Source organism: Acinonyx jubatus, chromosome A2, assembly GCF_027475565.1.
Source record: "Acinonyx jubatus isolate Ajub_Pintada_27869175 chromosome A2, VMU_Ajub_asm_v1.0, whole genome shotgun sequence".
In the NCBI taxonomy this organism is placed as follows: Eukaryota; Metazoa; Chordata; class Mammalia; order Carnivora; family Felidae; genus Acinonyx; species Acinonyx jubatus.
The window spans coordinates 41,813,950-41,825,844 of NC_069383.1; the positions used below are offsets into that span (position 1 = coordinate 41,813,950).

The following is an 11,895-nucleotide window of genomic DNA, read 5'->3' on the forward strand; positions in this document are numbered from 1 at the left end:
GGGAAGCACAGAAGAAGGTTCATATTCAAGGAATGGCTAAGTTGGAGTAATGAGGGTAGAGGGTGACTGTGCCTTGCCCTGTGCATCATGGGAGTTATAATAGGAGGTTGGTTATAAGAGGAGCCCATGGTAGGTGCTCAGTAAATGTTTGTGACATGAGTGAATGATTATAGTGGGTCATTTTATCACAAGTCTCTAGTTTAATAATAGCCATGCCACTCTCACTTTAGACCCAATATATTAGCAGTGCACATTCATAAATATTTTCATCTCCATTAGAGTGACAGCCAACTAATTGCTTTCAAACCAAACAGTTACCACATGCTGAAAGCTGATCTCCTTCCTTTTAACTTTCCTTTTCATATCCCCACCCCATCTCCTCCTCTATTAATTTAGATTGGGAAATAAATAACCACAAATGCCTTGGTTTCACATAATTGTTAAGAAGACAGCTTAGGTGTACCAAGTAGAAAGGCAAGAAACATAAAAGAAGAAGCAGTGATCTTTCACAGACATGGCCGCAGCCTCCTTCGTTGAGAAATAGCAGGAAAAACAGCCACAAGAGCTTCGAAGACACTGATTGCTTAGTGTGTGAGAGATGATCACCCCCTTCCCAGGAATCTGCTGGCTTGACAGTTAGCCTAGGGGGAGGGGTGGTAAGAGTGTAGAGGGGTGTGTGTGTGTGTGTGTGTGTGTGTGTCTGTGATGTGGGGGAAGAGGGTGGATATGGTGTGTGTGGTGTGATGTGATGTGTGTGGTGTTAGGGGTGTGTATGTGGTATGTGTATATGTGGTGGGTGGGTAGGGTGAGTTTCTATTAGACACCACATGGATATGATCAAGATTACACTGCTGGATAGATAGAATTTTGGGTGTACCTCAGAAGGCTCAGGAATGTATTAAAATACTGGGGCTATTTAACGTAGCAACTAAGCCAGTTCTAGTTTTTTCTAACAACTGCTAAAACCTTACACACCATTTAGACCCAGAAAGGTCTTTAGACCGTTTGCTCTAGTCCGCTCATTTTGCAAGTGAGAGAATTGCAGCCCAGAGAGTAGAAGGGGGCTGCCAAACATCACACGGGGAGCTGGAGGCCCTGCCTATAGGAATGGTGAACGGGACCTGCCCTTTGGAGACAAAGTCCACATGCTTCTGAGTAAAGTTGGGGACATCCCTGAGCATCTGCCATGAATAATGTGTGCCCCCCTAAGGTCTTCAGCAATCACATTTATCTTTCAGTATTAAAAAACCCTTTGGAGATGTAGCCACCTAGGGCCTCAATGCCTGGCCAGGCCCCATTTGCTAAATAAGGCATTATCTGCAGAGAAAGACTCCTCATCGCAAGCATGTTAATGACAAGCCAGAGGATTGGACAACCAAGAATGGATCCTGCTAACATCACGAGTGAAGGGAGACCTGCTGTAAAACAAAGCAACCTGAGAGTGGGCATTAAGCTGGGAAAGCCAGAGACAGGCCTGTTGTGCATTAAGCCAATCATTGTTCACCCTGGCACCCCAGCCACACTCTTCGTGCTCACAGCCTGCTTCAACCCAGTGACTGTGCAGCCTCATCTCCCAGGCCCCCAGAGTTGCCCACCATGCCATTCTCTCCCACACCATCTGTCTTTACACACGTTGTGTCCTCCACCAGGTGCAATGTTTCCCACATAATCCATCTTGGTGAACTCCCCTTGAACATTCAGCTCCGCCATCACCCTCCTCAGAGAGGGCCTGCCCCTCCTTCCCTGCCCCCCGCAGCAGAGTTGGTACCTCCTCCCCTCCCAGCCTCGCACAGCGCCCCCTGTGAGTTTGGTGGTGTCTTTTTGCATGTCTGGTTCCCTCCCTAGACTGGAGTTCCTTGAAGGAAGGATCCATCCCAAGATCCAACCAAGACTGAGGCCTGCAGTCGGTATTAGCTGCCCACAGACAAATGAAAATGTGCACCTGCTGTCTGTTACTAAATGAAAAATCACCTCAAAGGTAGCAGCTCAAAACAATCCAGAACTCACAGTTTCTGTGGGTCAGAGTGCTGGCACAGTTTAACTGGCTCCTCTGCTCAGGATCTCACAAGGCTAACATCCAGGTGTGTCATCCGGGCCACGTCCTCATCCAGAGACTCACCTGAGGAAGAACTGACTTCAGAATAACTTGGGTTGTTGGCAGAATTCATTCATTTCCTTGTGGATGTAGGACTGAGGACCCAGCTTCTTGCTGGATGTCAGCCCCTTGCCGTGTGGACTTCCTGACGAGCCTTCTTACTTCATCAATCCCACAAGGAGAGTCTCCCAAGCAAGACTGCTAGCAAAGCAGAGTCTTAGACAATGTTACACAATCACTGAAGTAACATCCATATCCCATGTTTAGAGCCAAGTGATAGGTCCTACCCACATCAAGGTAAGAGGATCATACAAAGACACAAATGTAGGGGACCATTCTGGAGTCTGCCCACCATACAAAGAATACAATAAATCCTGCTGCTAAATTCTTTATTTTGTTGTAATTTTCCTTTTATTCCTCCTTTGGGTTCTCTCTTGCAGGTGGCTTTGCTGCTGTTGGCAGATCGCTTGTGGAAGAAAGTGGAACTTCATTGGCCCCAGGTTCTGGGAAAGGAGAATCCATTCAACCCTCAGATTGAACAGGTGTTTGGAGATCAAGGGGGCCACTGAGTGCCTTCAGGATATGCATTCCTGGAAAGCTCAGTGAGGCAAAAACTTGGATAAATTCATTCAACAAATGGTTATAGGGCTGCCATTTGACAGACTCATTGGTTCCTCCAGCAGCAACTTCGAAAAGTGATTTTCTCTGATTTTGGAGTGTATCTAAATGACAGCGTGATTCTGTGTGTTTCAAGGATCAGTTCCCTCCAATTGACCTTCCAAGTAACCTTTAATAAAGTGTTTTGGATGCCATTCCAAACAAGAGAGTGTGCCGTTTCACAGCTAATTGTTCTAAAAACAAATGAGAAGTCCAGCAGTGCTCGGCAACTTACCCCGGGTCTTGGTGTGCCAGGACTTGTCCTTGCTCTGTTGCTGCTTCTTCAAGATGGCCAGCAAGTGGGTACTGCCCCTAGGGAGGCTGTGGCTGGCTGCCAAGGACTCTCACATCAGAGCACAAGACTATAAACACAAAATTAGTTACTGACTTGAATGTTTATTTAGAATGAGAAAAGAAATCACAACAAATTACAAATTTGTTTAAAATCCAGATGATTGAAAAATGTGACAATTTTTCTTTCTTTAAAATGTTTTCTTACTTTCTTTGGCTTCACAATCTCATCGTCTTTTCCCAGAACAATGATTTGGTGATATCATTGTCTAAAGAAAGGACAGAAAAGTGAAATGCCTTGCTTTTAACTGATAATTTAGAAGAGTTTCTTGCAGCTCCACAATTCATTATTGGTAAAGTCATGAAAACTTTTAGAATTGTCACATTGGGAAGACCTTTATCCAATTTCTTTTGAGTAGGATCTGTTACAGTCACACTCCCTATTTGTAGTATTGTTCAAGTATTGTTAAAGTTTTGCGTCCATATAAGCACAGGAATTCTGGTAAATTCTATTGCACACCATTCTCATTGGTGTGTCACATCCCTTGCCCATATCTGATGCAGCCATGGATTCAGGAGTCAGTGGGTGTATATCGAGACCCACATCACACTGCCAGCATCCCACCTCCCATGAGCACATCTTCCCACATTCTGCCCTCAAAACTTGCTTGACAGAGCCCAGAGATGTGGGGCAGGTCTACCCCAGCGGTCCCAGGAAACCGTGAATAAATGCATCAGCATCTTCCTTTAGTGGTCAGTTTGGGAGGCATTCAGTGTGCTTCTCAAGGACAGAATCATCCCCTTTGTTCATGGCAATGATGCCTTCGATGGTGCCTCCTCCTGCCTTCTATCACTCATTGCTCCCTCATTCCTGCTTTCTTGGATGCTTCCCAAATAAACCACCTGCACCTAAATCTTTGTCTCAATAAAGACAAAATTAAAATGTTGGTGTGTGTATAATTGTGTATGCTTTGTTATTGAATATATTCCTCATATGAATATACTTCTGTTTTGGTTTGGTTTTTTGTTTTTGTTTTTCCCCCGCCCCTATACTTCTGTTTTGACTAGGCACCAATACAAACCAAATCTCCCACTCACTGTATACCATCGATTGACATGGACCAGCTTCTAGCTTTGTGCATTTCACACCTTGTTTCTCCTCCATGACCCACACACTTCCCACGCTGGGAGCTGTAGCATAATTTCATACTGTGATTCTGCCCATTGGCCCTGCACCTTTGTCACAATACTGATGGACAGTAGGGGCACGCTTGGAAGCCCCTCCTATACCACAATGGCTAGCAGTAACCCAGCTGTGCACAGAAATGACTGCAAACCATATAAATATTTCAACCTAAATCCAACCTAAATGGATCTCCACTTCAACTGACTCCAAATGCCCATGGCTATCCCACAGCCACCAGATGTAAAGGAAAGTATAACAAAGAAGAAGCAATTGTGTTTAGAATATCCCAGTTTTGCAAATTTTACAAACTATATAACCATGCAAACACATTGCTTGGTCCCCTTCTAGGCTTTTGGAAGGGACCCTAAAACTTAATCTTTATTAGCTTTATGGTCAGTCTGCCTCTGCTTACAAGATTAATTTGCCAGTTTGCGGGCGAGCTTCAGTTTTAGGGGCCAAAACACTCAAAATGTTGTCAAACCATTAATTTATGTCACTTGGACAGAATCCTTGGTTTAGCATGACCAGTACACGTCCTGGGGAGGCGGATCAACAGGAGACCAACATGCTGCCAGGAGTCTGCTTGGTGCCAGCAAGAAATACAGATGAGGGGAACGAATTGGAGACTATGAGGTGTGGAGGTGTGGGGCTCTGGAAACCTGGTATATCTGTCTCCTCTTGCAGGATGTGTCCCCTAACAGGGTCTTGGTAAGTACATCATTGGTTTTGGTGTTCCAATATCTCATGTTATTTTTTTAAGCACCAAAATACCAATACTTGTTGTAGTGTTGTTTTATTTTTTTTTAATCTGAAATCTTAATCGTTTAGTCTCAAGATATACCCAGGGAACACAGCAGTAAAATTTTTTATTCCTTCAGAAAGAATTCTATTTCATCCTCCCTCTGTTTAAAATGCTTCCAAGCTACTTTATTGCTATTCTAATTTCTATTTCCCAGACTAGTTGTGAAGTTGGTTATCTTGTATTGCTGTTGCTCTTGTTGGGGGGATAGAGAATTCATTTTAGACCTAGTCATTTCCCAGAAGGCCCTGAAGGACTAGAGTTATTTTAAAAATTGGAGGAAACCAGAGGGAGTATATAGGGAGATTCAGAGAGTACAGGGAAGGGGTTCCCAAACTGAATTATCCTGAGGCCAACCACCTTATTTCTCCAACCCTAGAGGTTATCTCTGTCCCTGCTACTTTTTCCTATTTAAATTCTCTTAGGGACTGAAGCCCCCACCTTGGGGAATATCACCAGTACCACCATTCCCCTCTCCACTTGAACAGATGCAGGTGGGGAGGCAGAGGTGCCTGGATCCTGAGCCCTGACCTCACTCGTACAGCATGGTCCCATGAAATCAAAGGAGAGAATGGTGCTCCCATCTCACTTTATATATATATATATATATATATATATATATATATATATATATATATCTCACAAATACTGCATGAAATAAGTACTAAATACCACTATTATCTCCTTAAGAACTAGAGTCCAAGGCCAGACCCTCATCCTGGGGTCAGGAGCCCATAGGTGAGGTATGTCCACTTCTACCTCCATCTGTATATTCCACTCCATTCCAGACATGTTCCTTCTTTGAGCTTCAACCACATCTTTCTCTCTAGCTTAGGGATGTTCTGTCCCCATAAAGTGCTTTGTGTACTTCCTATAACTTCTGAGTGTCCAGAATTTACAAGATAGCTGTAGGGGACAGCTTTATTCTTATATTTCTGCACTGGTTCCTCTTGAGATACTGTCTTCAGCCTCCAGTTTTTCAGAATCAGTGTGTGAGTACTAGCCTCTGAGAGGCAAGTGGAGGACTTCCTCAGGGTGGCTCTCATCCCTCTCCATCCCCTTTCCTCATTCCTGTAGTGGCCTCCTGGACAGATGCACCAGAACAGAAGCTCCAGGAGATAACCTCCTGGTCAGTCATGTTTACATGATTTATATCCTGTCCTGTATCCACAGCCTTACAACAATGCCTGCCCCACAATAAGTGCTCAGTAAGAAGTACTAAATGAAGAGGGAATGAATGAATGAATGAATGAGTGAATGAGTGAATACATTAATGAATGAGTGAGTGAATGAATGAGACATTAATGTTGCCTTCCAAGTCACACCATTATTTCTTGCTATTTAAAAACAAAAGGAGCTTCTTTTTTGACATATTTAAATTAGCCTCACGGGATCACACTTGGGTAAAAAGTGTGAAAGTGTAAAAAAGGAAAGCAATCAATGAGAAGATGCCATCCTCCCGGAGACCCTTGGTGGGGAGGCATGGGCTCCTTTATAATCTTCATTTAAATACCTCAACACTATACTGTCATTTGTTTCTCCTGTTTTCAGATGAAGGACCTGTCTACCCTTTGCTATTGAAATAGAGCTCCTCATTTTCTGCATTAACAATTATCAAGAACTTTTATCTCCCCACCACCACTGCTAGGCATTTTTCATTTGGGATAGAGCCTTTTGGGTTTGGGCCTTGGTGAAAAAAATTTCCAGGGCCCCCAGTCAAAGTAGATCAGCTAAAAAATCTTTATATGAGATTGTATTGATACACAACATAGTAGGATCTAAGCCCCAGGAACTTGAACTGCTTCCCCACCCTACTTTCTCACCAAGTTAATCCCACTAGAAAAGAGATTCTTAACTAGAGTCCATGGGGACCTTACTCCCCCAGAATTAAGAGTGCTTATGAATTTGAATGGGAAAAGAAGACCTTCTTGGGGTGCCTAGGTGGCTCAGTCAGTTGAGGGTCTGACTCTTGATTTTGGCTCAGGCCTTGATCCCAAGGTTGTGGGATTGAGCCCCCATCAGGCTCTGCACTGAGCGTGAAGCCTGCTTAAGATACCCTCTCTCTCTATGGGGCACCTGGGTGGCTCATTGGTTAAGCATCTGACTTCAGCTCAGGTCATGATCTCATGGTTCTTGGGTTCAAGCCCCATGTCTGACTCTGTGCTGACAGCTCAGAGCCTGGAGCCTGTTTCAGATTCTGTGTCTCCCTCCCTTTCTGTTCCTCCCCCCCTCACACTCTGTCCCTCTGTCTCTGTCTCTCTCTCTCTCTCTCTCTCAAAAATAAATAAAAGATTTTTTTTAAATTAAGATTCTCTCTCTCTTTGCCCCCTACCCTGCTCATGCTCTCTCTCTCCAAAAGAATAAAACATTTAAAAAAATAAAAAGTAAAAGACCTTCTAAAAGAGCATTTCCTTTTATTATGAATGTAGGCAACAAGACAGCCGTATTTCTGTCACTAATATTTTACATAGCACACTATATTTGCTGCAGACACAGTCAGTTATCATTATTCATAGGCGTTATGTTCCATAAAGTCATCCGGAACACTGAATTAGCAAATAGTGAACCATTGCTCCTAAGGGAAATTCAGGATTCTGTTCTGCAAGCCTCTGGTCACAACATTATCATCAACCAATCAATACATAATCTTGTTTCATGTGTGGCTTTTGTTTAAAGACACCTTATTTAATGTATAGTTGTTAATTAACCTTGAATTCATAGACAAGAGCACTTTTTTTTAAAGTAGGCTCCACAGCCAACATAGGACTTGAATTCACAACTCCTAGATCAAGAGTCACCATCACACGCTCTACCCACTGAGCCAAGTGGGTGCCCCTCACAGCCAACAGCACTTTCACTCACACCTGAATGAAATTTATCTACACATCTATTTTCTCCATAAGGCACATCACAGCCTTCTTGCGCTTAGGAACACCCGAGAACACTTTAGCACTGCGCTTGCATATTAAACAGTGAAACCACCAACGAAAAGCATAAAAATGCCCGGAACATGACAATAAATATACCTTGAAAAGGACACTTATTTACAGTGTAAAAGCTGAAACAAGAAGGCAGAGCACTGCCTGATTCAACCTCAGCTGGGAACATACAGGTCAAATGACTGAAAATTTCACCATTCAAATAACTGAAAAAGTGCCATGAGTATTGACTTGGGGCTTACAAATAAATTTTAACAAGTAGACAAATTCACAAATGCAGAATCCTGATTAATGAGGATTGACCATTTCTTAAAATATCATTTATGGCCATAAATATTTTGAAATAACTGTCATTATTAGACCCATTATAAAAGAAGCACATGTATTCATGTATGCCCATTTTTAAAGATTTCAACGTTTTTTTTAATGACTATTTTTTTATTATTTATTTTTTTAATTTACATCCAAGGTAGTTAGCATATAGTGCAACAATAATTTCAGGAGTAGATTCCTTAATGCTCCTTACCCATTTAGCTCATCCCCCCTCTCACACCTCTTCCAGTAACCCTCTGTTCTCCATATTTAAGAGGCTTTTATGTTTTGTACCCCTCCCTGTTTTTATATATTTTTTTGCTTCCTTTCCCTTGTGCTCACCTGTTCTGTGTCTTAAAGTCCTCATATGAGTGAAGTTATATGATATTTGTCTTTCTCTGACTAATTTCGCTTAGCATAATACCCTCTAGTTCCATCCACATCATTGCAAATGGCAAGATTTCACTCTGATTGCTGAGTAATACTCCATTGTATATATTTACCACACCTCTTTATCCATTCACCCATCAATGGACATTTGGTCTCTTTCCATACTTTGTCTATTGTTGATAGTACTGCTATAATCATTGGGGTGCATGTGTCCCTTAGAAACAGCATACCTGTATCCCTTGGATAAATACCTAGTAATGCAATTCCTGGGTCATAGGGGAGTTCTGTCTTTAATTTTTTGAGGAACCTCCACACTGTTTTCCAGAGTGGTTGCACCAGCTTGCATTCCCATCAGCAGTGCAAAAGAGATCCTCTGTCTCCGAATCCTCACCAACATCTGTTGTTGCCTCAGTTGTTAATGTTAGCCATTCAGACAGCTGTGAGGTGGTATCTCAGTGTGGTTTTGATTTGTATTTCCTGGATGATGAGTGATGTTGAACATTTTTTCATGTGTCAGTTGGCCATCTGGATGTCTTCTTTGGAGAAGTGTCTATTCATGTCTTTTGTCCATTTCTTCACTGGACTTTTTGTTTTTTGGGTGTTGAGGTTGATAAATTCTCTATAGATTTTAGATACTAACCTTTTATCTGATATGTCATTTGCAAATATCTCTCCCATTCCGTCGGTTTGCAAATATCTTCTCCCATTCCGTCAGTTGTTTTGCTGATTGTTTCCTTCGCTGTGCAGAAGCTTTTTATTTTGATGAAGTCCCAATAGTTCTTTTTTGCTTTTGTTTCCCTTGCCTCCAGAGACGTGTTAAGTAAGAAGTTGCTGTGGCCAAGATCAAAGAGGTTTTTGCCCACTTTCTCCTCGAGGATTCTGATGACTTCCTGTCTTATGTTTAGGTCTTTCATCCATTGTGAGTTTATTTTTGTGTATGGTGTAAGAAAGTGGTCCAGGTTCATTTTTATGCATGTCGTTGTCCAGTTTTCCCAGCACCACTTGCTGAAGAGACTGTCTTTATTCCATTGGATATTCTTTCCTGCTTTGTCAAAGATCAGTTGGCCATACGTTTGTGGGTCCGTTTCTGGGTTCTATATTCTGTTCCACTGATCTGAGTGTCTGTTTTTATGCCAGTACCATACTGTCTTGATGATTACAGCTTTGTAATACAGCTTGAAGTCCCAGATTGTGATGCCTCCTGCTTTGGTTTTCTTTTTCAAGATTGCTTTGGCTATTCGGGGTCTTTTCTGGTTCCATACAAATTTTAGGATTGTTTGTTCTAGCTCTGTGAAGAATGCTGGTGTTATTTTGATAGGTATTGAATATGTAGATTGCTTTGGGTAGTATTGGCAGTTTAACAATATTTGTTCTTCCTATCCAGGAGCATGGAATACTTTTCCATTTTTTTGTGTCTTCTTCAATTTCTTTCATAAGCTTTCTATAGTTTTGCATAGTTTTTAGTGTATAGATTTTTCACCTCTTTGGTTAGATTTATTCCTAGGTATTTTATGGTTTTTGTTGCAATTGTAAATGGGATCCATTCCTTGATTTCTCTTTCTGTTGCTTCATTGTTGGTGTATAGGAATTCAACCGATTTCTGTGCATTGATTTTATATCCTGCAACTTTGCCGAATTCATGGATAAGTTTTAGCAGTTTTTTGGTGGAATCTTTTGGGTTTTCCATATAGAGTATCATGTCATCTGCAGAGTGAAAGTTTGACCTCCCCTGGCAGATTTGGATGCTTTTTATTTCTTCGTGTTGTCTTATTGCTGAGGCTAAGACTTCTAATACTATGTTGAATAACAGTGGCGAGGGTGGACATCCTGTCTTGTTCCTGACCTTAGGGGAAACCTCTCAGTTTTTCCCCATTGAGGATGATATTAGCATTGGGTCTTTCATATATGGCTTTTATGATCTTGAGGTATGATCCTTCTATCCCTACTTTCTTGGGGGTTGTTATCAAGAAAGGATGCTGTATTTTGTCAAATGCTTTCTCTGCATCTATTGAAAGGATCATGTGGTTCTTGTTCTTTTATTGATGTGATGAATCACATTGACTGTTTTGTGGATATTGAACCAGCCCTGCATCTCAGATATAAATCCCACTTGGTCGTGGTGAATAATTTTTTTTTAATGTATTGTTGGATCCAGTTGGCTAATACCTTATTGAGGATTTTTGCATCCGTGTTCATCAGGGAAATTGGTCTATAGTTCTCCTTTATAGTGGGGTCTCTGTCTGGTTTTGAATCAAGATAATGTTGGCTTCATAGAAAGAGATTGGAAGTTTTCCTTCCATTTCTATTTTTTGGAACAGCTTCAAGAGAATAGGTGTTAACTTTTCCTTAAAGGTTTGGTAGCCATCTGGAAAGCCCTGGAAAGCCATCTGGCCCTGGGTTCTTGTTTTTTGGGAGACTTTTGATTACTAATTCTATTTCTTTGCTGGTTATGCATCTGTTCAAATTTTCTATTTCTTGCTGTTTTAGTTTTGGTAATTTATATGTTTCTAGGAATTTGTCCATTTCTTCCAGATTGCCCATTTTATTGGCTTATAATTCCTCATAACATTCTGTTATTATTGCTTGTATTTCTGCTTTGTTGGTTGTGACCTCTCCTCTTTCATTCTTGATTTTATTTATTTGGGTCCTTTCCTTTTTCTTTTTGATTAAACTGGCTAGGGGTTTATCAGTTTTGTTAATTCTTTCAAGGAACCAGCTTCTGGTTTCATTAATCTTTCTACTGTTTTCTTTGTTTGTTTGTTTGTTTGTTTTTTTGGTTTTGATAGCATTGATTTCTGCTCTAATCTTTATTATTTCCTGTCTTCTGCTGGTTTGGGGTTTTATTTGCTGTTATTTTTTCAGCTCTTCAGGTGTCAGGTTAGGTTGTGTATCTGAGACTTTTCTTCCTTCTTTAGGAAGGCCTGGACTGCTATATACTTTCCTCTTATGATGGCCATTGCTGCATCCCAGAGGTTTTGGGCTGTGGTGTTATCGTTTACATTGGTTTCCATGTACTTTTTAATTTCCTCTTTAACTTCTTGGTTAACCCATTCATTCTTTAGTAGGATGGTCTTTAGTCTCCAAGTATTTGTTACTTTTCCAAATTTTTTCTTGTGGTTGATTTCGAGTTTCATAAAGTTGTGGTCTGAAAATATGCACGGTATGATCTTGATCTTTTTTTGCTTGTTGAGGGCTGATTTGTGTCCCAGTATGTGATGTATTCTGG

The 11,895-nt window shown here is 41.4% G+C and overlaps 1 protein-coding gene across 3 annotated transcripts in view; it reads left to right on the top strand.

Annotated features, from left to right (window-relative positions):
- The window catches only part of AOAH (acyloxyacyl hydrolase), a 166,881-nt gene extending 162,891 nt beyond the window's left edge, over positions 1-3,990 (top strand). For all 3 annotated transcript variants that reach the window (XM_015065023.3, XM_015065022.3, XM_053218225.1), the window contains exon 22: positions 2,536-3,990. In XM_015065023.3, the coding sequence (XP_014920509.1) occupies positions 2,536-2,664 (129 nt within the window). In that variant the 3' untranslated portion in view covers positions 2,665-3,990. The remainder of the gene's footprint in view (positions 1-2,535) is intronic.
- Positions 3,991-11,895: the final 7,905 nt, after the last annotated feature.